At 42.5% G+C, this 25,638-nt stretch overlaps 1 protein-coding gene across 1 annotated transcript in view; it reads right to left on the bottom strand.

Moving 5' to 3' along the window:
- Positions 1-7,366, bottom strand: part of Srbd1 (S1 RNA binding domain 1) — a 157,789-nt gene extending 150,423 nt beyond the window's left edge. Inside the window, exons 1-2 of the mRNA XM_051159864.1 lie at positions 7,304-7,366; positions 1,729-1,808 (exon numbers count right to left, since the gene is read on the bottom strand). Coding sequence (XP_051015821.1) covers positions 1,729-1,808 — 80 coding nt within the window. The 5' untranslated portion in view covers positions 7,304-7,366. The remainder of the gene's footprint in view (positions 1-1,728; positions 1,809-7,303) is intronic.
- Between the last annotated feature and the right edge of the window lie 18,272 nt (positions 7,367-25,638).

The following is a 25,638-nucleotide window of genomic DNA, read 5'->3' as shown; positions in this document are numbered from 1 at the left end:
TAAAGAAATCACAATTTTACATCTGCAGAGACACTTTCCCTTGCAGATCTCCATTCAGGTAGATGTCCAGCAACCACACCAACTTGCTCGCTACAAAACAGAATCTTGGTTCGAACGCTCATACCTATGTCTCTGGTCTTCCCAGAAAGCAGGAACATGGTCTGACCATGTCCTTTCTACTCTTCCTTCAGGAGTCTACCCAAGGTGGACGGGGTCTCGCCATTCTCACTTCTACAGCAAGCTCCCTGTTTCACCCTCACACGTCTGTTCCTGTCCCCCTCATAGCCTGTTACACATCAAGGAGCCATCAAGATATTTTAGAAAGATGAGCCAGATCAGGTCAGGTCGCTGCCCACACCACTCCAGTGGTTTCCTAACTTCCTTCCAGTAAAGGCCTAGCACCTCCTCAGAGACCCTAAAATCCCACTAGTTACAATCTTATTCCTGTCACACTCTGATATGACGGCTCCTAACTGGCCACACTGCTCCTGCTGTGCCCCCAAACACCGACTCACTGCTGTCTAGTGGTCTTTGTGTTTGCTGCTTTCTTAGTTTGTAACGTAATCTAAATCTTGCTCTGAGGTGCACTCTTTGTTTGTAAGTTTTGGGTCACTACACTGACATACACTGATATAACTTAACTTAATAAATGGCTTATCTATCAGCATTGGAGGTTCAATTCCAAAATCCAATGGCCCCATTGGCTTGGGGCTCTGATGAAGACAGCAGGTGGGAAAGGCAGGAATAAATATGCTTAAACACATTCAGAGCTTGAAGCAAGAGCAAAGAGAAGAAGGCCAGGGTCCTACAGTTTTCTTGGTGGGCTTGCCTCCGGTGACCTAAGAGCTTCAGACCAGCCCACAACTCTTTTTTTTTTTTTTTTTTCCCGAGACAGGGTTTCTCTCTGTAGCCTTGGCTGTCCTGGACTCAGTTTGTAGACCAGGCTAGCCCTGAACTCACAGCAATCCGCCTGCCTCTGCCTCCCGAGTGCTGGGATTAAAGGTGTGCGCCACCACACCCGGTTTAGCCCACAACTCTTAAAGGTCCCACCACCTCCAAATACCATTACCCCAGTAGTGACCTTTGGGGTACATTTATCTCAACCATAGCAACAAGCAAATCTCAAATGGATCTCTTGGTATATCCTACAAAGCACACCATGGCTACTCTATCCAAAATGCCCCTCTACCACAAGCATACAGTATGCTCCCTACCCCCTGACCTGATTTAAATTTTCCTTATAACAGTCCTATGGCCTAACATCAATCCCTTATTCTTTAACAAATGTCAGAGGCATATGTTAGATGGTACTTTATAGCAACGATTTACAACTGAGGATGATTTTGAGCCCCTGGAACATTTGGCATTGTCTAAAGACATTTTTGATTGTTACACCAAGAAGTATTTGCTGTCTATTTGGTAGAGGACACAGATGCCACTAACCATCCTACAAAGCATCAGGCAGCCACCAATACAAAAGGTGGCCCTACACACAGTGGCAATGCCGCATGAGCAAGAGCTCTACTCTGAAGCAATGTAAACAACTGTGTGCCTGAGCAGAGGAAACAGTGCGTATGGGTTAGCTAGCTATTCGCTCTCCTGCATCACAGCGTGAGTACAACAGATAGTTGTTGTAAGGATGCAGGACACACGTTTCTAAGTGAGAGACTACACTACTCTTAAGATGTTCACCACTCCCCCGACAACACAGTGTACTAATATGCTTACAACTCGGAGAAGAAGGAAAGTTCATCCGTGGGTCCCACACTCTTGGCCTGTGTTTTCGCTCTTCTTGGCAATGAAGACATCTGGAAGAAATGGAATAGACTCAGCAGGACACGAAGAGTTACATCATTTCGTCGGGCTACAAAATGATTCTCCATTCAAAACTAACACTCCAAAGGCTTTGCTGTTAGAAAATGCCATAGAAAGCAGAAAAATAAAAGGTTTATCTGCAAGCCCAAACACTAGCTTCGAACAGGATGTAGCCTGGTGGTCAGAAAGGGACCTAGCAGCCTTGCAAGGGTCTCAAAAAACTTCTGAGTGTGGGGACATCTCTTGAAAAATACAAGACCCTATAGAGTAATAAGTTTATTTTAGAATTAAAGGCTTGACTATCCTTCACATATCATTTTATAGTGACACTGCCAGTCAATAAATTACAAAGTCATCTATTAAACTGTTTCTCAAATATAAGAACTTTTTTTTTCTTTCGTATCTTCTCATAACATTAAAGTAGAAGTGTCATCACACAGTTAGGGGTCAAACTGCCAATCAACTGAGGAAGCTGCAAGGTGATTCCCAAAACAAACCAAATATCCTCATGCAAGATAAATGAGTAACCAGAATGCCACCAGAAATATTCACAATATTCAAAGGCTCAGCACAAGAGAAAAAAGAAAGTTAAGACAAATGACAAGAGATATCACATAATACAATAAGTAAGCAAACTTACATAAACTGATAAGCATTTATTACCCAAAGCTGTTTGCCAAACCATAAACACGCATTAGCTGTCAGGTTTAGAATCTTTTAAACAAGTTCCTGGACCAGTGGGAGTAGGGTAGACCTCTGGTTCCAGGTATAAGAAGAAGTAACGCCTCACAGAAACACTAAAGAGGTCCTCACAAAGAGGAATATGGTTTTCCAGCAGCTCCACCCAGTGAGTACAGAGCCACGAAGCAGACTTGTGTAGAACAGAAGAAAAGCAGTCTGCTAGCAGCACATGGGATAGATAATCTCCCATCTCTTCCTTCACTCTTTTTTTTTTTTTTAATTCCTTTGGTTATAGGGGAGGGTCATCTTCAGAACATTGAATAGGAAAAGAAAACACAGGTGTCACTGGACATAACTCAAAACTCAACTGCAAAAAGATTAATAGAGGTTATTATATAAAAATTAAAATTCCAAGTCAGTAACTGGAGCATTTGAGAACCAAATGAATTTATCCGTCAGTCTCCTTTAATTTTGTTTTTAATTTTTTAAAAAGTTAAGAAGGGAGGGAGGGAGGACAGATGGATGAACAAAATGAACAAAAAAGAAAGACCGACAAACAGCAGAAGTCATTTCTGACCTCCTTAGGACCAAGGGATCTGGAGCTGGGTATACTCTGACAAAAAGATCTTTTTAGGTGCCCTAGCCCACATGCTACTAGGCAACTAACCCACAAAAAGTGGAGAAGTGTCTTTCCCAGAGCAGAGTCAGTAGAAGACAACAAATGCATGTGGATACATAGAAACCATTGAAAGTGGTTTCTAAATCCCCCCTAAAAATCACCAGTCAGGGTTGGGGACCCAGGTCAGCTGGGAGAGTGTTTGCCTGGTGGGCATGAAATCCTGGGTTCCATCCCTAGCCCTTTGTAAAGCAGAAGTGGCAGGGCAGTGCTTGGGAGGTGCAGGCAGAAGGAGAGGGAGCTTCAGGTTGTTCTCAGCCTCACAGTGAGGTCAAAGCCACCCTGGCATACAACACACCCTGTCTCAAAAGCAAGCAAACCAGGTGTGGTGGCGCCCGCCTTTAGTCCCGGCACTCAGAGGCAGAGGCAGGTGGATCTCTGAGTCCCAGGCCAGTCTGGTCTACAAAGTGAGTTCCCGGACAGTCAGGGCTACACAGAGAAACCCTGTCTTGAAAAACCAAAAAGAAAAAAGCCACCAGTTAGATCCTTGTCCTCCATGAAAGAGAACGGGAAGACCCTGCAACAAAAAAGAAAACAGTAGGGGGAAAAAATCTAAAGGTGCCGAGCTCCCCATCAAGCAGCCTTCGCATGCTCACCTTACATGCTCCCAACCTGCACACACAGTAGCATCAGACCACCTCCACCCAAGGTTTGGCTTTGTACAGTTTGAGGTATTTCAGTCAACTCAAGCTCACCAACATTAAACACAAAACTCCAAAAATAAACTAGCGATAGGTTTTGATTGCACACTATTCTAAAGTAGCAGAATAAAATGTCTATCCTGTTCCACCATGCCTTATCGGACACAAATTCTCCCTCTATGCAGCAGTCATTCTGTACACACTAATTCCTGCACTTTAGTGATTTAGCAGTCACGTCAACTGTCGCTGTATCTCAGTGCTTGAGTTCAAGGAACCGGTTTACTTAACTGCCAAAACATGAATAACAATACTGACAAGTCAAGTACAATACAGTTTTAACTATTCTGTCTTGTTAGTAGTTGTTAATCCCTTAATTTACCTAATATATAAATTAAGCTATATATAATAAGATAATTATATATAATATATAAAATAAAAATAAAAAAGTACCACAGATATGTATACATAGGAAGAAATGTGGTATATGTAGGTTTTAGTACTATTAAACATTTCAGACTTCCATGAGGGAAGGAGGGGGCGGGTCTTGAAAGGGAGAAGTACTCCTCGCTCTGTAGACCAGACTGGCCTCGAACTCACAGAGATCCACCTGCCTCTGCCTCCCCGAGTGCTGGGATTACAGGCATGTACCACCATGCCCGGCTCTACACCGTAATTCAAAACACAGATGATTATATGCCGACTCTGATGCTACGCTGCAGCCTTAACAGGAAGGTGTTTCAAATAGGGAAACACAAATCCTTGGTAGGCTGTCGTCCTAGCTCATGGCCTAAGCAACTTGGTGTAGAACGGGTTTATTTCCTCTTACAGGTTATAGCCAGTCCATCAGGGAAAGCCACGGCTGAAACTGCAGCGGAACACTGCTTACTAGCTTTCTTTCTCTCAGGCTTTCACTCAGCTGCCTTTCTTATTCAAGCCAAGCCCATCTGCTTAGGTAAGGCATCGCCCACAGTTAGCTGGCTCTCCAACATCAATTACCAATCAAGAACATGTTCCACAGACATCCCCACTGGGCAACTAATTGGCAGCAATTACTCAACTGAGGTTCACTCTCCCCAGGTTCTGTCAGGCTGGCAACCAAGATTAAACACCACAGTTAATATTTAGATTAGCTGTGGGCCTTTAAAGGTTTCCCTAAAACACTTATTTTGAACCACCTCTTTAGTAAGTATCCCAGAGTCAATGTACCACAGAAAACTGGATCAGACACAAGTATCTTTTTACAAAGAGAAAAAAAAAAAAATGTAAAAAGAGAGATGAGAAACGAAAATATATATGAATACAGGCCAATTTCAGGTAGATCTATTTTAGAAAGAGGATATGCAGAAACAAGCAGTTATTGTTTGTATGCAATTAGCATCCTCTCGGGCATTTGTATATTCCACTTTAAAAACCTGTTTCTCCATGTCCACCCCTCCCATGTCTATAACACGTGATGAGGTAACCAAAATCTCAATGATGGACATGTCTGAAGAGCAGACAATGTGCCACAGAACAGGGATACACACCATTAGGCAATTCTGTCACCTGAGCGTTACAGTGCACTTACACACACTAAGGCTCCCCCATTAGCAGCGGGTGACAGTCCCAGAATCACTTCCTGTAGTTGGGAACTTCTGTTGGCATTGATCCCAACCATCACTAATCAGTACAGCACAATCTTGTCCGTACTGAAAACCCTAATTCCTCTGTCCCAGGCTTTAAGGCTCAGATTTCCATGGGGTTGCAGAGACAGAGACAAGAGGACTGACTGACCATAGGGGATAGCTGGCCAGTCAGTGTTCACACATCAGTGAAGTCCAGCTTGAGTTAGAAGCCTTGCCTCAAACAAGAAGGTGATTAAAGACATTCTATTTTTTTAAATCTCTCGTCACCTCAGGCACATGCACCTGCACATATATACAACACATACGTGTATAAAAGGATTCAGATTTGGGCTGCAGAGATGGCTCAGCTGTTAAGAGCACTGCCTGCCCCTCCAGAGGCCCTGAGTTCAATTCTCAGAAACCACATGGTAGCTCAGTCATCTATAATGTGCTCTGATGCCCTCTTCTGGAATGCAGGTGTACATGCAGATGTAGCGCTCATATACATTAAACAAATAAATCTTTTAAAAAGGATTCAGATTTATACAATAAACTCCTTTAAAGCTATTTAGAGGTTGCTGGGATGTCACTGAGGAGGCACTACAAACTGGGGAAAGTGAAAGTAGGAAGAAAGTTCAACACACACACACCAGTATTTAAAAAGGAAAAAGAGCATTTAAACTTCTAGCGCAGCAGTTCTCACCTTCCTAACGCTGAGTCTCTTTAATACAGTTCCTCGTGTTGTGGTGACCCCAACCATACAATTATTTTCACTACTACTTCATAACTGTAACTTTGCTACGGTTATGAATCGTAAATATTTAATACGCAGGGTATCTGATATTCGATCCCTGTGACAGGATCAGTCAACCTGCAAAGGGATAGCAACCCACAGGCTGAGAGCCACTGTTCTAAGAGCGAAGAGAGAGAGCAAACAAAAGTGCTTCAAATGTCAGCAGAGATCCTCAAATGATTTTTTAAAAACAATAACACACACAAACAAACAAAAACAAATGCTTACCTAGCAGGAGAGTAACAGCTAGCCCTCACTATGAAAAACCCTTGCTGGCCAGGTTTGCTGGCGCAGGCCTTTAATCCCAGCACCCGGGAGGCGGAGGCAGGAGGATCTCTGTGAGTTAAAGGCCAGCCTGGTCTACAAAGAGGACAGCCAAGTCTATTACACAGAGAAACTCTATCTCGGGGGGGGGGGGGGGCGGACGCGAAAAAAAGAAAAGAAGAAGAGGAGGAGGAGGAGGAAGAAGAGGAAGAAGAAAGAGAAGGAAAGAAAGAAAAGGAAAGATTCTGCTGTGTTCTTTTATGAATGGAATCTTGAGACTGGATGGGAGTAAATGGTTTACCCAAAAGGTAGAGTTAGTTATAAGGCAAAGGTCCTAGAACTAAGTGCCCCAAGTACCAAGACCATCCTTGTTTCTCACTGCACATACATTAACGACAAGCTGCCATGTGGAGAGATTGAAGAAAATGCTTAGGGTTCTCATTCATCCTTTTCCTCGACTGTCCAGGCGCCTCCTATGTGCCCAGAGCACCACTCAAGATGCAAATGAATCCGAGCGCCACGATCTGACAGCGCTTCCTCCTTCACTTCTGACACTGCGGGATAGGGGGAAAAAAAAGTTCACCCCGCTTTCTCACGCCTACCATGCGCTAACAGTTAACAGCGCAATTAAAGGTCGCGCCAGGTAAGATTTTTTTAGGTGTAGATTGTGTGATCGACCGCTGATACTAAAATGTAGCGAAACTTCATTTTAAAAAATGTTCTTTCACAAACGAGCACTCAGAACGTTAAGGGACCCACAAAACACCGGGGCTGGGACGCCGAATCGGCGTACCCGAAGCACTGCTGCCAAAGAAAACACAAAGCTCACCTTCCGGCCTGCGGAATCAGTAGACTGGAGTTCTGATGCGGAATCTTCCGGTTCCCGCCGGAAGTTTTTTCAAACTCCGGAAGTTCCGCCTTGCTTTCCCAGGAGCCCTCGGAGGACGGGGGCGGGGACGGGGGCAGGACGGGGCAGGGGGCGGGGCGCGGGCGGGCGGGGCAAGGCTGCAACCTGAATCTGGAAGCAGTTAGGTTACGCTCTTACTCAAAGGAAGGGGTTAAGATTTGGCAAATGTGCGTCCACCTCTATATTTCCGACTCTATATTTCCGCTTTTCTGACCTCTCTTGGACTACTGTACACTCTCTTCACGCCTCAGTCTGGCCACAAAGCCCAGCTCATCTCTTTAATTTATTTATTTATTTCTTTTCTTCTTCTTCTTCTTCTTCTTCTTCTTCTTCTTCTTCTTCTTCTTTCTTCCTTTTCGTTGCATCATTCATTTGTAGTGGAAAATGAAAAGGAGTTAGCTTCTACCGTCACTTTAAAGCCTTAAATGACGTTCCTAAGGATGCTTTTAGTGTATTTCATTGTTTTCTAAACTCTGAAATAATGGGTTTTGCACCACTCTATGAAAGTATCTACATTTTTCCACCTTTGATAAATCCTTATTCACACTTTGGGGAGCCTTACTTAATAAGAAACTTTAGCTAGAGAGTCATCGGCATCCTGCTCAGGTCTCAGGCCTTTTGGTATACTGCCAAATACATCCATTTGGAAACTCAGTTCTCATAGAAACTTCCTAGAAGATTTGTGTAAATTGCATTTCGCCTTTGGACCTGTTTCCTTGGGCCCCATCAACTACCCCTCTACCTGTTAAGATACCCAGAACACTGAAAACAATAATCACCTGAGCCCAGGCGAGTTTTCCTTTACATCCAATACCCCTGATTTCTTTGCTCAAAATATAAAAACAGAGCTGGTGACATATGTAACTTGTCAAATAAGTTTAATAAACCAGTTTGGAGCCCTGGAACCTATGTAAAGAAAGAACCAACTCCACAAAGTTGTCCTCTGACACAAAAGTAGCTTCTACCTTTTAACTAAATGAGGCATAAATAACCTTTAGTCCACAGGAGGCAGATTTTTGTTTTGTTTGGTCTGTTTTGGTCCCATCAAAAACCTAAGCTGTTAGTAGTCAGTTCCTAGTGAAGAGGACGGCAGACTCTGTACCGCAAACCACAGAAAACTCCCATGCTGCTGTCTGGGCCAGGAAGAGGCCTAATCTTAAACCCATTGTGACAACCTGAATCCCACCTAGTTTTCCACAGTCATCCCAGCTTAAGAGTTATAAAGAATTCCCAACAATTCCTCCTGTTTACATTGAATACATCTCAAAATCAGTTCCTAGAGGAAATTAAAAATAATTTCTCTTTCAGTGTCATAATTTTTATCAGTCCCAGTAAACTCCAAGCTCACAGAACCAACATAAGCAATGAAGTTTTCAATTAGAGAAAGAAGAGTGTTGTTGGCTTCAATGAGAATTTCATCCATCAAGCAGAGCATGGCCTACAATTCCCAGATGTGGGGATACATCCTCAACTATCCAGTGAGCTGGAGACCAGCCTAAGCCACAGAAGAGTCTGTCTCAAATCATAACTTCACAGATCAAAACCCCATGGATGGGCTGGCAAGGCAGCTCAGCGAGTAAAGGTGCTTGCTACTAAGTCTGATGAACTCCAGAGTCCACATAGTGAGAGGAAAGAACCAGCTCCTTCAAGTTGTCCTCTGACCTCCCCACATGTGCACCCACACAGACACACACACACATATATAAGTATAAAATATGCTTTTAAAAACTTTAAAGGTGGACTTGTTTTAGAAGAGTCTAGAACACAGCTTTCTTTTATTAATCTATCATTAGCAGGGACTCTGGTATACAAGGTATGAAGTGATCCAGGAGTTGATCACTTGCTAATGGGTCCACCGAAAGTGAGCATACACTTTTACAAGATATTTTTATGATAGGAAGAATAGCAAGGCTCTTTTTAATCTTAATAAATCAAATTGCATGTTATTAAGCCATTGGCTACCAAAGCCAAATTTCTGAGATAGCTTAGGAACAGTTTGTTTTTTGTTTTGTTTTGTTTTGTTTTGTTTTCTTCTTCGTCTTCTTCTTCTTCTTCTTAACTGCTAGTCTGTAGGCTCAAACCTTTCCAAACCTACTTTAATTGGGGTTCTTTAAATGCTTATACCTCCCTTCCAACCCACCTACCCTAGACAGAAGAGAGGAGGTTGATGGGAACAGAAGGAGTAGATCTTGTTGGATTCAGTTCCTGGGAATGATTTCCCTGGTGTAGTCAACAGGATTTCAGCAGACCACCAATTCCACCAAACTTACTGCTGGAACCTGGAGCAACCAGAAGCCAGAGCCCAAAAACAATACCAAGACCCAAAAAGCCCAGCCTCCTGTTTTGGGTGTATGTATGTGTGTGTGTGTATATATATATGTACATATGTACATATGTATGTATGTATGTATGTATGTATACATATATACACACACACACATATCTCCTCTCAGAATCTATACTAGAATTTTTTCAGCTGGCAAAAACCAAGACCCCCCATGAAGTGGTTCAACATCTAAGTGGATAAACATCACCTGTTCTCTGCAAGTCTGTTCCCCATTCCATACTTGGGGTCAAAACAAAAATATGTTTACATCCAATACCTATCCCACATTTGGGATCAAAACAAAAACATGTTTATATCCACTACACTAGTCTTATATTTTGCAATTAGTTCTAGGAAGTCCAGAAGTGTCTGCTAAAATCTTAATCTGCTCCTCGGTTTACATGGAACATATGACAGTCCAGGGCTATAGGAAGACAATGCAGGTGATGAAACCAACAACAAAGAGTTTAACATTCATTTTGTTTTGGTGCTACATTGTGTTAGGCATGTGAAAGGTAGAGAAAATAGTAAGGATCCAGGTGAATGGCTGTTCTACAAAGTATGTATTTGTTTGTTTGTTTGTTTGTTTGTTTGTTTGAGACAGAGATTCTCTTCGTAGCCCTGACTGTCCTGGAACTTGCTTTGTAGACCAGGCTGGCCTGGAACTCAGAGATCTACCTGCCTCTGCCTCCTAAGTGCTAGGATTAATGGCATGGCTCTACAAAGTGTTTCGGCATGATTCATTCCCTGAAGAAATTTGCAAACAACTCTAGAAACTTGATAAAACCAAGCAAGCCAGCTAGATTCATGGCTTGCATAAAGCAGGTAACAGCCATACAATACAGGGAGAAGGAGAATGGGCGTTGAGCAGAACATATTGTTGAACCTTAACCGACAACAAGATTATTTGCCTTCCACATAGGACATTTAAAAATATTACTATAATCCAATGAGTATATGAATAACCCAATTTTTCTTCTTCTTCTTCTTCTTCTTCTTCTTCTTCTTCTTCTTCTTCTTCTTCTTCTTCTTCTTCTTCTTCCTTCTTTTGGGGGTAAGTCACAAGGATAGGGATGGGTCTGGGAGGACTAGGAAGTGAGTGTGATAAGAGTTCATGATGAGTGGGGCTGGAGAGATGGCTCAGTGGTTAAGAGCACTGACTGCTCTTCCAGAGGTCCTGAGTTCAACTCCCAGCAACCACATGGTGGCTCATAGCCATCTATAATGTGATCTGATGCATACTGTATACATAATAAAATAAATCTTTAAAAAAAAAAAGAGTTCATGATGTGAAATTCCCAAATAATCAATAAAAATATTATTAAGAGAAAAGGAGAGAGAGAGAGAGAGAGAGAGAGAGAGAGAGAGAGAAGGAAAACAAAAAATTTACTAAACTAAAGTAACAAAACTTGTAAGGTTTTAGACATCAGACATCTGGGAAAAAAATAAAAGTTGGAGAAGAATCATCTAAAACTAAAATATGCCTGAGGTGGCATCCTCGGAAGGCAAGCAAGGCTATCCAAAGGCCATTCCCCTTGGGATTTTGCAAGAGAACCACTCCCACAGCAAACTGTCAAGGGGAATTTGTAATCGCTTGAGTATAAACCAGGCCCCACCATATAAAACTGCCTTCTCTCTTTCGGCCCTTGCACAATCTCTTGTTTACCTCTGGGCCTTACGTACTGAGTTCCAGGAAGTTCACTGCTTTAGATGCACACCCTGGAATACTGGACACCCGCCTATTTTGAAGTAACTTCAATGTGTTTGGTATTTACTTGGATGTTGTTTATTTTGGTTGTCCCCAAATGTACAGCTCGCTCTCCTGTGGCACTCACCGGCTCCTACCATTTGTGTGTTACTGCCTTGCTTGTCAGATCTTCCTCTGGGCTTTATGTCTCTGGGGAGAACATAAAAAATAATATTAACAATGTACCATTATTGACTACCCACTTGATGCCAAGAACTAATTCTTTTTGCATGTTCCTGTGTATTTAATTCACATATTAACTAAATGACATTTTGTTAATGCCCCCCCCTTTTTTAAAAAAGATTTTTAAAATTTATTTTGTATATAGTGTTCTGCCTGCACATGAGAAGAGGGCACCAGATCTTATTATAGATGGTTGTGAGCCACTATGTGGTTGCTGGGAATTGAACTCAGGGCCTCTGGAAGAGCAGTCAGTGCTCTTTACCTCTGAGCCATCTCTCCAGCTCTTGTTATCCCCTTTTTTATAAATGAGAAAAAGACAAGCTAAGGAAGGTAAGTTAATTCATCTAGGTTCACATTTGATACTAAGCCGCAGTCTCAGGATTCAAACTCCCTCTTCTCCTCTGCTTCGTACACCAACTTAAAGATCTTTTCTGCCTCAATTCTAGTGGCCCCTACAACACTTTGCACTTTGAACCATTGAGTTGATCTATAAATGGTGACTATCTCCAATACTAAATAAAGTCCTATTTATCAATTTGAAGTACAATAAAAATTATTTTCTCACTGGGCATGATGGTGTACGCCTTTAATCCCAGCACTCGGGAGGCAGAGGCAAGCAGATAGCTGGGAGTTCAAGGCCAGCCTGGTCTACAAAGTGAGCCCAGGACAGCCAAGGCTATACAGAGAAACCCTGTCTCTAAAATCCAAAGAATAATTTCTCTGTTGGCTTCACGTGAACACAAATCCTTAATGTCCACCAACTCAATTCCAAGATATTTGAGTCTAAAGATAAAGACTTGGTCATTTTTAATGCCCACTGTCTACCTGTGTGGTAACTAATGTTTGACAAATAATAGTGGACCAACAGCTAGACCATAGTAAAGAAAACCTTCCCTCATCCCAGAAACACAGTGGAAACTCCTGTCACACAAAAAGCATCATTCAAACACATTGGACTTTTGAAGCTGCACTGATTTTAGGTATCAATCTACTAGACAGAAGGCGTTATTTCTATGTGTTTCCCAAGGATGGTGATGTTTGTACTTACTAGATGAGGAACAATCATCCACAGTATGTGGGTGAGCACTGTCCACTTGTCTGGGGCCTGAATAGACCAAAAAGGTGAAGAAGAAGAAGAAGAAGAAGAAGAAGAAGAAGAAGAAGAAGAAGAAGAAGAAGAAGAAGAAGAAGAAGATGCTTTCTGTAGCTGGACCATCCCTTTTATCCTGCCCTTGGATGCTATACCCAAAGTCTCTACCCTTGGAATTCTAGAACTTGCATCCTTTCATCTGCCAGTTTCTCAGGTTAGATTCTGAGGCTTCCCTGATTGTCTAGATTGTGGATAGACTTTTGCAGGACAGCCTCCATAAGTGCATGAACCATTTCCTGTAACAGATCCCCGTCCATATGCCTCCCTACTTACCTACCTACATAGCTCATCAATGTATCCATCACATCGGCTCCATTTCTCTGGAGAGACCTGACAACTACATATAGTAATAATAGGAGAGAGTTTCTAGTTACACAATGTACAAAGCCACATGGGTCTTATTTTATGAATGTGTATATCAGTTCCCGCTCCATCAGGAGCTCCCAGTAGAAGACAGTAAAACTCATTACCTCAGTGAGCTTCTTTGACCAATTCAGGCAGTAATTTAGAAATTTATTGAAAAAAAGCCAAAAGATTGGTACACAAAAGGGGGCTGCCTCTGTTTCACAAATAGAGAAGGGATTGCTGATACACTTTTTAAAAAAATATTTATTTATTTAATATGTATACAGTGTTCTGCCTACATGTATATCTGCATGCCAGAAGAGGGCACCAAATCTCATCACAGGTGCTTGTGAGCCACCACGGGGGGCTTGGAATTGAACCTGGGACTTCTGTAAGAGCAACTAGTGCTCTTAACCTCTGAGCCATTTTTCCACCACCACCCCCCAGTGTACCCTTTCCCCCCCCATGGATTAAATATGTATTTATTTTTCTCTCCTTGCTCCCTCAGACTCCTTGAATGAACACAAAGTGACAGCACGGTTTAGCGAATGTGTAGCCTGAATGTTTACATGAAGATCCAATTATTAAAACTCGTTGTCTTATTCATTGTAGAGATAACTCCATGAAGACATCCGTCAGGTCACTAGTCCATCACCGGCAAATGGCGACCGGCCACGATTTTCACCTTCAGTTTCCCTTGGCACCACAGTGGCTGGCTGGCGGCTTCTGCCTCTCCTAGGATTCGCTCTGAGGAGGGAACAAGTCATCCTGCGCAGGCGCCTAGGCCTAATTCCGGAGAAGCAGCCGGAGGAAGGGCACTCTCCAGCCATGCTGCCCTAGCTGCAGGGAGCCAGCAAATCCAGTGATCCCAGAATACCCTTTTTAATAAGTCTTGCTAAGTAACCTGGACTGATAGACAGAGTTCTCAGACTTGGCCTGGAAGCGGCAGTGTAATCCAAAAGTGATGGTCTCATGTTGGGCTGATTTTTTAAAATAATTTATAATTTTTATTTCATGTGCATTGGTGTTTTGTCTCCATGTATGTCTGTGTGAGGGCGTCAGATCTTGGAGTTACAGGCAGTTGTGAGCTGCATTGTGGGTGCTGGGAATTGAACCTGGGTCCTCTGGAAAAGCTGTTAATGCTCTTAACTGGAGCCATCGCTCCAGCACATTAAGGCTGCTTTTTAACCAACAGAAGTTTGTTAGCCTCTCTTATAAAAGAAGAAAGATTCAAGGGATCAAACTCCTGAGGCCTGATTAAATATCAAACAGATCTGGAGGAGGCAGAAACTAATCCTAAAAGAAGTTCATTGTACAGCTTTTTAAAATAACTGCAATCAAAGGGCTTACATATATTTAAATTTCTCTCACGAAATAAGTGATGGGACATTGGATTATATTGGATTGTATTATAGAATTATAGAATTGAATTATATTGTAGAAACATACCCTCTATTTTGAGCTGAAAATTTGGAATTTGCAGTGATTTATCCCGCTTTACTTTTTATGTGCCAAAGCATTTTTTTTTTAAACTGGATACAGTTAGAAACAAAAGTAACTGTCAAGTAAGCTGAAGAGATGACTCAGCTGCTTACTGTTCTTACTGCAGGCCCCCCCCCCCCCCGTCAGGTCCCAGCACCTACATAGCAGCTTGAGGTGGCTTATACCTCCCCTTCTAGGAGATCCGTTGCCTCCTTCGGTCTCCGTGGGGCTCAGGAAAAACCAGATACAGTAGGTCAACTACCATTCTTACTGAGGGGCTCACTGTTCCACTCCTCCCTCGTCTGGCAGATCCATAAGCTAGGAAGCATTTGCTTGGTTGCAATTAGACCTATTATGCCATTTCCTAATGGTGAATTCCTCAAAGGTCTAAATTCACTCAACAGTCTGAGAGCCAAGTACGGAAGCCCAGAGAGCTCATTCAGAGTCAAATGCTGCCATCTGGTTGGGTTGCAGGGAACAGGTGAATGGCAGCATAGTGGGGCTTGATATAAGTTAGTTTGATCTAGACTAATCATATGTGGTCATATCTATGTCTTTCATATGTCAGAACGGGGTTTTAGATACATCTAGTAGTATGGGCCCAAATTCCAGCTTAGTGAACTCAGTAAAAAAAAAAAAAAAAAAAAAAAAAAATCTAAAAACCATTTACTTGAGCCGGGCACAGCTGCACACACCTGTAATCCCAGCACTTGTGAGATCAAGGCCAGCCTGGTCTACAAAGAGAGTCTAGGACAGCCAGGGCTACACAGAGAAACCCTGTCTTGAAAAAAACCAAGAAACTAAAAACAAACAAACAAAAAACCCCACAAGAACAAAAAGGAATAAAAACCATTTCCTTGAGTGCTAAAAGCCTTGCCACATTCACTGAGGACCTGAGTTTGGTTCTCAGCACCGGTTTGGGCTGATTACAACATCCTGTAGCTCCAACCCCAGAGGTGTCTGATGCCTTCTCCTGGTCTCTGTGGGAACTTTCCCATGTGGGCACACACACACACACACAGGCACGCACACAAACAGATGCATAAATAAAAATGAAACAAAACTTTAACAAAGATTACTTGAAACATTCAGGAATTCTTATAGTAAAAAAAATTTAATACGAAAGTATTCATATTGTAACAAATTTCAATTCAGCAAAGCATTAACAGATCAGATCATGGGTACTTTATTTCTTTAAGTCAGATTCATTAAGGCATAATTTACATAAAGTAAAACTCAATGTGTTCTTTGTGACAGAGTCTCTCTGTAGCCCAGGCTGGTTTTGAACTTGTGATCTTCCTACCCCAGGTTCCTGAGTGCTATATAGGAATACACTACCATGGCAGGCTAAAATTTAACTTTTTTATTCTTACAAATACATACAGTTGTGTGATAAACAACATATTCAGTTGTAAAAGGAACTTTTAGTCCTCTGAGGTAATTGTTGTCTGGAAGGCTTATTACCTCAGTCTGTTAACCTAGGTCTAGTTCTGGAGGCTTCCAGATGCCATACAATCTAACGTAGGCCTAGAATGTTTTCAGCCTCGAAGACGTACTGCTTAATAAACTCACCCTTTATTGTTCGTTCTGAGCTCATAGCTGGCTGGTTCAACTCAAGCAGTTCCGGCTCAAACTTCTCTCCCAGCTGACTTATTCAACCTGGCTCCTCTCTCCCTGAATTGCTCTGCTTGGCCTCAAGCTAACCCCAGCAACCTGCTCTAATCTCCTGGCTGCTGCTCATTGTCTGGCTTTGTTTGTCTTCACCTGAGTTCTCTCTCAGCAACCTGTCTCCATTACTGTAGAGACCAAATCAACACCATTTTGTGTTGGAGAAGGTGTATCATTGGGGGTGGGCTTTAAGGTTTCAAAAGCCCATACCATTCCTAGTTCTCTCTCCTTCTCCCTCTCCCTCTCCCCCTCCCACCCCTCCTCTCTCGCCTTTCCCTCCCTCTCTCCTCTCCTGATACTTGTGAATCAGATGTGAGCTCGGAGTTGCTTGCCTGCTGCCATGGTCACAGACTCTAACCCTCTGTAAACATCAGTCCAAATTAAATGCTTTCCTTTGTAAGTTGTCCTGGCAGTGGTGTCTCTTCAGAGCAATTGAAAAGTAATTAATACAGTCCTGAGCGACATCCTTGCCAGAACTTGATATTGTCATGTTGTTGTTGGCTTTTTGTTTTTGTTTGTTTGTTTTTTGGGTTTTTTGTTTTGTTTTGTTTTGTTTTGGTCATGTTTTTGAGCCTATCTTTTTACCATGCCATTAGGTACTTAAAAGCATCATCTCTTTAGGATTTTTATTTGTTTATATTAATGACATTTGTTCGTAATGTTGTTTGCCATATACAGGTCTTTTTGTTGAAGTGTTTGTTCAAATCTTTTATCAATCTTTAATTGAAGTTTATGACTAGATTATGATTTTTTAAAAAGTTTTTCGAGACAGGGTTTCTCTGTGTAGCCTTGGCTGACCTGGATTCACTTCGTAAACCAGGCTGGCCTCGAACTCACAGCGATCAGCCTGCCTCTGCCTCCCGAGTGCTGGGATCAAAGGCGTGCACCACCACGCCCGGCTTAGATTATGAAAATTTATCGTAATTGTAAATGCTAGCCCTTTATCAAATATGACACCTGACTTTAAGAATTATAACTTATCAGACTATAGTGGAATATACCTATAATCCTAGTATCTGGGAGGTAGAGACAAGAGAATAAGGAATTCAAGGCCATCCTTGTCTGTTGTGGTGGTTTGAATGGAAACAGCTGTCATAGACCCATAGAGACTGACACTAATAGGAGATGTGGCCTTGCTGGAGTAGGTGTGGCTTTGTTGGAAGAAGCATGCTACTGGGAGAGGGCTTTGGGGTTTCAGATATGCAAGTCAGGCCCAGTGACACTCTCTCTTCTTGCTGCCTGCCGATCCAGATGTAGAGCTCTCAGCTCCTTCTCCAGGACCATGTCTGCCTGCACGCTGTCATGCTTCCCACCGTGATGAGAACGGGCTAAGCCTCTGAGCTGTAAGCCAGCCCCAGTTAAATGTTTTCCTTTATAAGGGTTGCAATGAATAAAAATTTTCTGTTCTTTACAGCAATAGAAATCCTAACTAAGACAGTTTCTTTTTTTTTCCCTAAGATTTATTCATTTCATGCATATATGGTGCTCTATCTGCCTGTACACCTGCAGGCCAGAAGAGGGCATCAGATCCCAGTATAGATGGTTGTGAGCCACCATGTGGTTGCTGGGAATTGAACTCAGGACCTCTGGAAGAGCAGACAATGCTCTTAAGCACTGAGCCATCTCTCCAGCTCCTAAGACAGGTGGTTAAGAGGCCAGCTTGGACTAGATGAGACTGTCTTTAAAAGGGCTGGGAATATGGTTCAGTGAGTAAGAGCACTTGCTTTTCAGTGCCCAGTTCAACTCTCCAGAACCCATATAACAAGTCACACATGGCTGCATGTGCCTGTCAACCCAGCATTAGGGAATGGGGACAAGTGGGTCCTAGGAAGCCTCTGGACAGCCATCCCGGTCAAAAAGGAAAGCTCTGGTTCAGTAAGAGACTGTCTCAAGGTCCAAAGGCAGAAAATGATAGAAGAAGATACTCAATGTCCTGTGACGGTCTTTGAATGCTCATATACAAGCACAGACATCTGCACACTCGCATAAGCTATAACACACATGCACACGCACACACGCGCGCACACACACACACACACACACACACACACACACACCCACATAATAAATACATTAAAAATTTAAAGTTTTTTAAAGGTAACAGAATAAAACTAATATATAATTGTAATTCATCACAGGCAGCTACCAACATAGCAGCGCGTACACACACACACACACACACACACACACACACACACACACACACACAAATTCCTTGCTAAAGTATCTTTTATTCAACTGAAGTAATTGTCATCTTGGAGGCTTACTGCCTCCATCTTCTAACCTAGGCCTAGTACCAGAAACTTCTAGCCTCCGTACAATCTTATCTAGGGCTAGAATATTTCCAGCCTCTGACACTTACTGCTGAATACACTGAGACTTCTAGCTCTTTCTAAACTCTGACTAGTTCAACTCAGCTGTCTGACTCAAACTCCTCTCCAAGCTGACTGATTCAATCTGGCTTCTCAGTTTCTCACTGAATTGCTCTGCTTGGTCTCAAACTAACTCTAGCAGTCTGTTCCAATCTTCTGGCACCTTTCTCATTCTCTAGCTCCTTTTATCTTCACCTGTGTCTAGCTCGCTCGCTCTCTCTCACTCTCTACCAATCTCTGTAAAGCTCTCCTGGTAAAAACTGCTTTTGAATTTCATGAACTGAACTGTGAAAAACACAACTCATTGACTCAACTGAACTGCCTGAACAGAACTGACTAGAACTCAGAGGTCTGCATGCCTCTGTCTCCGGAGTGCTGGAATTAAAGGTGTGTACCACCATGCCTGGATGTCAGTTATTTTTATAAAACCCTGTTTGTTTCTCTTAGCTCATTTCTTAACCCAGCTATCACCCAAATAATTGAGACTCTTTTATATTTATTTAAAAATAAACTTCACAACACAAACTTCAGCAGTTTGTGTCTGGTTTTAGCTCTCTGTTATTTTGTCTTACTCCCAACAAACAACCCAGCTATAAGTATTCTATACTGAACTTTGTAGCTTTCCTCAGCTCTGTCCTCCTGACTCTTTCTTTCTTCTTCTTCTTCTTTTTTTTTTTTTTTTTTTTCCGAGACAGGATCTCTCTATTAGCCTTGGCTGTCCTGGACTTGCTTTGTAGACCAGGCTGGCCTCGAACTCACAGTGATCCCCCTGCCTCTGCCTCCCAAGTGTTGGGATTAAAGTTGGCACCACCATGCCTGGCCTGATTTTTTTTGAACCTCTCCTGTGGCTGAATGCCCTACTGAAATGAACCCTTACTTCCTCTTCTAACTCTTCTTCCCCTGACTGGCAGGAAGTCCAGCTCTATTTTTTTCCCTGCTTAGCGATTAGCTGTAAGCTGCTTTACTGACATATCAGGGGACAATTGGGTAACAATTTATACAACATCTAGACGGGAAATTCTAAGAACAATGCTTGCAACCAGCTTATGAGGGGCGGGGTACAGGAATCAGCATTTGAATTACATAATAACCTCATGTCAACACCTGGAGGTAAGCTTTTCTTTACCTAAAACTTGCTCTATACCAGGCTGGCCTTGAACTCAGAAACTTGCTTCCCTCTGTCTCCTGGGATTAAAGGTGTGCCTTATTCCAGACAGAGTAGCCATATTGCTGTATTAAAATTCCTCTTTGTTTATAAAGAAAATTCGAACCTAGCTGAGAGTCTTTCAAGAGAGCCACTGACAAGTGGTTATCAAAGCTGCCAACATTTGTCATCTATGACTTTCTAACACCAGCATCACCTATTACATATACAAGGTTAAAATGCATTCATATATCAACCTAAAGGAATGATTTAAAATAGTAAAAACTGCCCTCATGAGCCATAGAAAGTTAGCTAAGCTATGAACTGGGTATGTTTAGACTGGACCACAATCTGAATATGAAGAAATCCAGATAGTTTACCAGGAAACTGTTGTTAGATGCAAAGTTAAATCTTTAAAAAGGAAATGCATGTGGAAGGGCCATTTATAACTTCCTACCTACTGTTTCGCAACCCTTTTTGGTTTTGGTTTCGTTTTTTGTTTGTTTTTGCTTTTCAAGACAAGGGTTTCTCTGTTTAGCCTTGACTGTCCTGGACTCACTTTGTAGACCAGGTTGGTTTCAAACTCACAGCAACCCGCCTGCCTCTACCTCCCGAGTGCTGGGATTAAAGGTGTACACCACCACCGCCCAGCTTGTTTCTCAACTCCTTTGCACAAGAGTTATCACCAGAATCTCTTTTATATGGCGATTTCCTGCCCTCCACTTCTTCATCCTGAACTCTTGCTACCTCCCTGACTCTGTTTCCCTTTTTTGCTTTTCTGGCCATAGGGAGCTATTTCCTGGCTTATATCTTCACCAACGGGTGGGCAGGAGAACCTCAAGCTATAGTTTGGTTCTTAAATTCCCCTTAAAGGTGCATATGGTGAAGCTTTGATCCCCATACTGGCACCCTTGGGAGATGCTGGACCCTTTAGGAGGTGAATCCAACAGGAAGCCTTCAGGTCACCAGCATACAGCCTTGAAACGATTGCTTACAGAACTCTCCCCTCTTTCCTTCTCCCTTGCTTGTTGGTCCTGATGTTGGCAGTTTTGTTCCATCACACATCCCTATTGTGATGTGCAATCTCTCCAGAGGTCAAAAGGTAGTAGATTAACAAGTCATGGAATAGAATCTGTTAACTGTGACCCAAAATAAGACTTTTTTTTTTTCTTTATAGGTTGTCTCCGGTGTTTATTATGTTACAGATCAGGTGAGAAAGTTACAGAGCACCATGCATTCAACACAATGCATGTGAAAGTTCTTTATTTAAGCTGGAAACCAAGAGGAGGCTAGAGCCTCAGAAAACCTCCTGGCGTGAAGTTCAGAAGTACAGAGTTCTGTTCTGTTTAGTTGGTTTTGTTTGGTTTTTTAAGACAAGGTTTCTCTGTGTAGTCTTGGCTGTCCTGGACTCACTTTGTAGACCAGCAGGAGGATTGCTGTGAGTTCGAGGCCAGCTGGTTTACAAAGTGAGTCCAGGACAGCCAGGGCTACACAGAGAAACCCTGTCTCGAAAAAAGCAAACAGAGAAGGAGAAAGAAAAGAGGAGAAGAAAGGAAGGAAGGAAGGAAGAAAAAAGAATATAGCAAGAGGCCAGCCCGGTCTACAAAGCAAGCCCAGGATAGCCAGAGCTACACAGAGAAACCCTCTCTTGAAACACCAAAAAAACAAACAAACAAAAAAAGAATTCAGCAAGACTTCCAGCAACAGTGATGTAAAAAATTCACAAATCTCTATCAGATCCCTGTAAAATAGAAAGAGAAGTGGCCAGAAAGAAGCATTTTAAGGCCCTTTAGTGTGTATTATGAGTCTTTTTCTCATTATGGATTGATTTTTATTTGTTTATTTTCTTAGCTATGGGCATCTAAAGTGACATTTTCTTTCTTTCTTTCTGGTTGTTTTTTTTTTTAAGTGACATTTTCTTATAATGATTTTCCCATCTGAAACAGTTTGTGTTTATACCATCGACCTCTGTGATTCATGTCATATTTCTAAAGGACTCTCTCTTCCACAGAGCAGGTCCCCTAGTCACTGAGGGACAAATGCATGCTAGCCGTTATCTTGCATGAGTCTTCTGAGCTGTAGTTCTGGCTTCTCGGTGACATTTGTTAGACTCCTAGTGGGAAGTTAAAATAATGTTCCAGTCTCTTGGTTTGGGAGGGAATCAAAACCTTTAGTTTTATTAGCAGACTATTTAAAATCCTGTTCTCTGTGACAAGTTCCTCTGTTTGTTCAGATGTCAGCTGGGCAGCTTTCCAAGCACACTGCCATGTGCTCCCCGCCCCACCCTGCCTGAGTCCTGGATCCTTTCCAGAAAGGTGCTAGAGTTTGAATCAAGGGCTCACATAGGATAGGCAAGCTTTCCAACACGGAGCTGTACCCATACTTCTCTGGGAATATGCCTTTTAATCAGATTCCAGAGACTGTGATGTGGCTCATTTGCCTGACATCCATTTTCAACCCCTGGCTTAGAAGGCCACCCTGCCCCAATTTGGTCAGATTTAAGCTAGATTTCCTGTAGAAGAGTATATGAGTCAGAGTCCTAACGTAACAGACTATTTGCAAGGGGCTGGAACTGAGTGAGGGGACCACAGAGGAAAGTAGGAGGATGCTACCGCGAGTCCTGGGCAGCAGAGAGTGGAGGGAGGAAGGAATGTGACAGGGGATGTCTAGGGAGTCTGAAGTTCTATTGGCCTCTTTGGAGAAAGAGCAGCTTTTGGTCTAAGGACACCACCAACCAGGGTTGGTAAAAGGAGATGTTAAACGCCACCGTTTCATTTCCCTCTCTTGATTTTCTGCTCAAAATTTGCAGGAGTTGAACCAAGAAGGAACCTGGTGGACATGAAGTCCTTGAGGTTATTCCAGAGAGTGGCGGCCTCCTGGGGGTAGCAAGGAGGCTGCAGAGAGGTGGTAAGTGGCTCTGGAGGTACAAAGGAGACACCTGGCACGAGTGTGACAGAAAGAAAAGCCACCATGGGCCAAGTTACCCAGTGACTCCTGAAGGGAAGCTGCAGGAAAGAGGGCTGGATGTAGCTCAGTCAGTAGAGCATCTTTATGGCATGCATGAGGCCCTGGGGTTGATATCCAGTACCACATAAAACCAGGCATGGTGGGTATCTGTCTTCAAGCCCAGCACCCATGGAGAGAAGGCAGGAAGCTCAGGAGTTCAGAGTCACCCTCAGCTATGTATCAAATTAAAGTGTCCCAACCTGGGACACATGAGACATGAGACTCGGTCTCAAACAAGAAAGAAAGAGCAAGCAAGAGTAGGAACAATATTTTTAAGCTAGCATTTAAGTAAGAAGACTCCATTTTCTTTAGGTTTTTTAATTTTGAAAGTAACTATATGAGCTGCTTCATGTTTGTTACATGTTAAGATATCAACCCTCTCCTTTTTTTTTTTTCCCCAGTCCTAATGAAAACCCTAAGACCTCATCATGTATGCTCAACAAGCGTGACATCGCCAGCTCTAAGTTATCCGTCAGGCTAAAGAATAAATTTATGTAAAATTGGGTTTATTCTAAGTGTAGAAATCTTGTCTATACTGCAACTGGATAAACCAAAGAACTTGTTCATCTCACTCTTGAGCCTTAAAGCTAGATTTTGTTTGCATTGGCCAGCTGCTAAAAGCAAACCACAAAAGCCAACAGGAATTGAGGCAAATTACCCCAGAAACTGTCCTGCCCCACACCCAACCAGCATTGACTTGGGGTCCATCTCTTTTAAGTTGGAAAGCCCTGGCCTTTACTCTATATTAAATGTTTTTACTGCTTGAGGCCTGGCATTAGCTATTCTTATTTCTCAGGATTACTGAGATTAATTTTTCTCACTTTAATGTGACCTTAGATGTGGGAATGGCTATTAGCTTCTGTAAACAGTACGAACAGATGTGGATCAGCAATGGCGTCCCAGTGTCATGCCTGAGTCCTCTAGTCACTGCCTGTGGTCAGCGCACCGTGGTTGAGCGTTTGTGGTAGCATGGCTTGTTGGCAAGTATGTTGGCACTAATTAAAGTTCTGTTTTCCCTTCTTGTCACCCCCTCACTGTCGCAGTATATTTGATCATACTGTGAACCCCAAGATTGTTATTTACTGGAAACACCTGTTTTTAGTTGTGCTGTGGCTCAGCTTTAGCACACACCTTCAATCCAAGAGCTTTCTGCTTGAATATTGTTAACAGGATTAAAGTCAACTATAGGTCAAGATGCTGAGCAAGCAACCATTTGACAGGAAGTAAACATAGGGTTATTAAGAAAAAAAAAAAAAAAACCATAGAGAGTAAGGATAGAGAGGAGGACAGATAGAGGTAAAACATCCATACACACAAAACAAAAATAAATTTCAAGAGTCAGAACAGGTCTGTGGAAAATGTTATGTGACTCCTAGGTTGGGGCAGGCGGAGGAGGGCGGCAGGTATGAACAATTTGAGTCCTCCTCCCTCACTCATTCCCTGAGCAACATATAAGAACACCAGCTAAGGAGGGTATGGCTCAGTGGTTAGGAGGACTGACTGCTCTTTCAGAGGACCCGGGTTCAATTCTCAGCACCCACATGGCAGCACACAACTGTCTGTTAATTCCAGGATCTAACACTCTCACACAGACATACATGCAGGCAAAACATCAATACACACAAAATTTAAAAATAAAAAATAAAAAAGAAAATAAAGAACACCAGCTGTAACATAAAAAAGTGCTGAACAAAACTGGATTTAAGTTCCATCTCTGACCTTCAGTCGTTCTATTCATTTTGTTTTGCCTTTTTTTAAAATAAGCACTGGGGAAGCAGAAGCAGGTGGATATCTGTGAGTTCAAGGCCAGCCTGATCTGCAGAGTGAGTTCCAGGGCAGCCATGGATACACTGTGAAACACTCTCTTTAAAAATACCCCCACCAAAAATTAATTCATTTATTAATTTAATTAGAACAGAGGACATTTATTATTTGTTTTTGTTTGGTTGTTTTGTTTTGTTCTGGTCTTGGTTTTGTTTCCTTGAGATGAGACTCTATTCTGTAGCTTGGGCTAACTAGGAACTTACTATGTAGCCCAGGATGACCTCAGATTCATAAGAATGCTCCCACCAGCTTCTTGAGCATTGGAATATGGATAAGGGCTATCACACCCACATATACATTCTTTTTTATAAATTTAATTTTAATTTATGTGCATTGGTATGAGGGTGTCAGATCTTGGAGTTACAGACAGTTGTGAGCTGCCATGTGGGTGCTGGGAATTGAACCCGGGTCCTTTGGAAGAGTAGGCAGTGCTCTTAACCACTGAGCCATCTCTCCAGCCTCCAAATAATTTTATACCAATTACATTAAAAAAATAGATTTATTTATTTATTATGTATACAGTGTTATGTCTGCAGGCCAGAAGAAGGCACCAGGTATTATTACAGATGTTTGTGAGTCACAGTGTGGTTGCTGGGAATTGAACTCAGGACCTTTGTAAGAACAGACAGTGCTCTTAACCTCCAAGCCATCTCTCCAGCCCTACCAATTACATTTTTGACTCTAACCTGTCAAGTCCAGTTGAATCTGGAAAGTATTGAGTTTGTTGGTGTGGGCAATGATATATATTGGTGGAAGTGATGAAATATATGTTAGGGCCCATCAAATGACATTTGGAACCTCATAACAGAAGCATAGTAGGCCCACCCAGCTAAGCCAGCCCTGGATTTCTTAGTCTGGGAACCATGTGGTATATAGGCTTACAGCTTTAAGCCATGAGGGTTTAGGGTAATTTATTTCAGAGCCATAGAAGAGTAAGACCTTGACAAAGCTCAGTGTACCAGAGACCATCAGGTGGGCACTAGGATTGGGAGTCCTGTTGTTTGGGTGTG

The sequence above is a fragment of the Acomys russatus genome, chromosome 1 (genome assembly GCF_903995435.1).
Source record: "Acomys russatus chromosome 1, mAcoRus1.1, whole genome shotgun sequence".
In the NCBI taxonomy this organism is placed as follows: Eukaryota; Metazoa; Chordata; class Mammalia; order Rodentia; family Muridae; genus Acomys; species Acomys russatus.
This window is presented reverse-complemented; position numbering and strand designations above follow the sequence as displayed.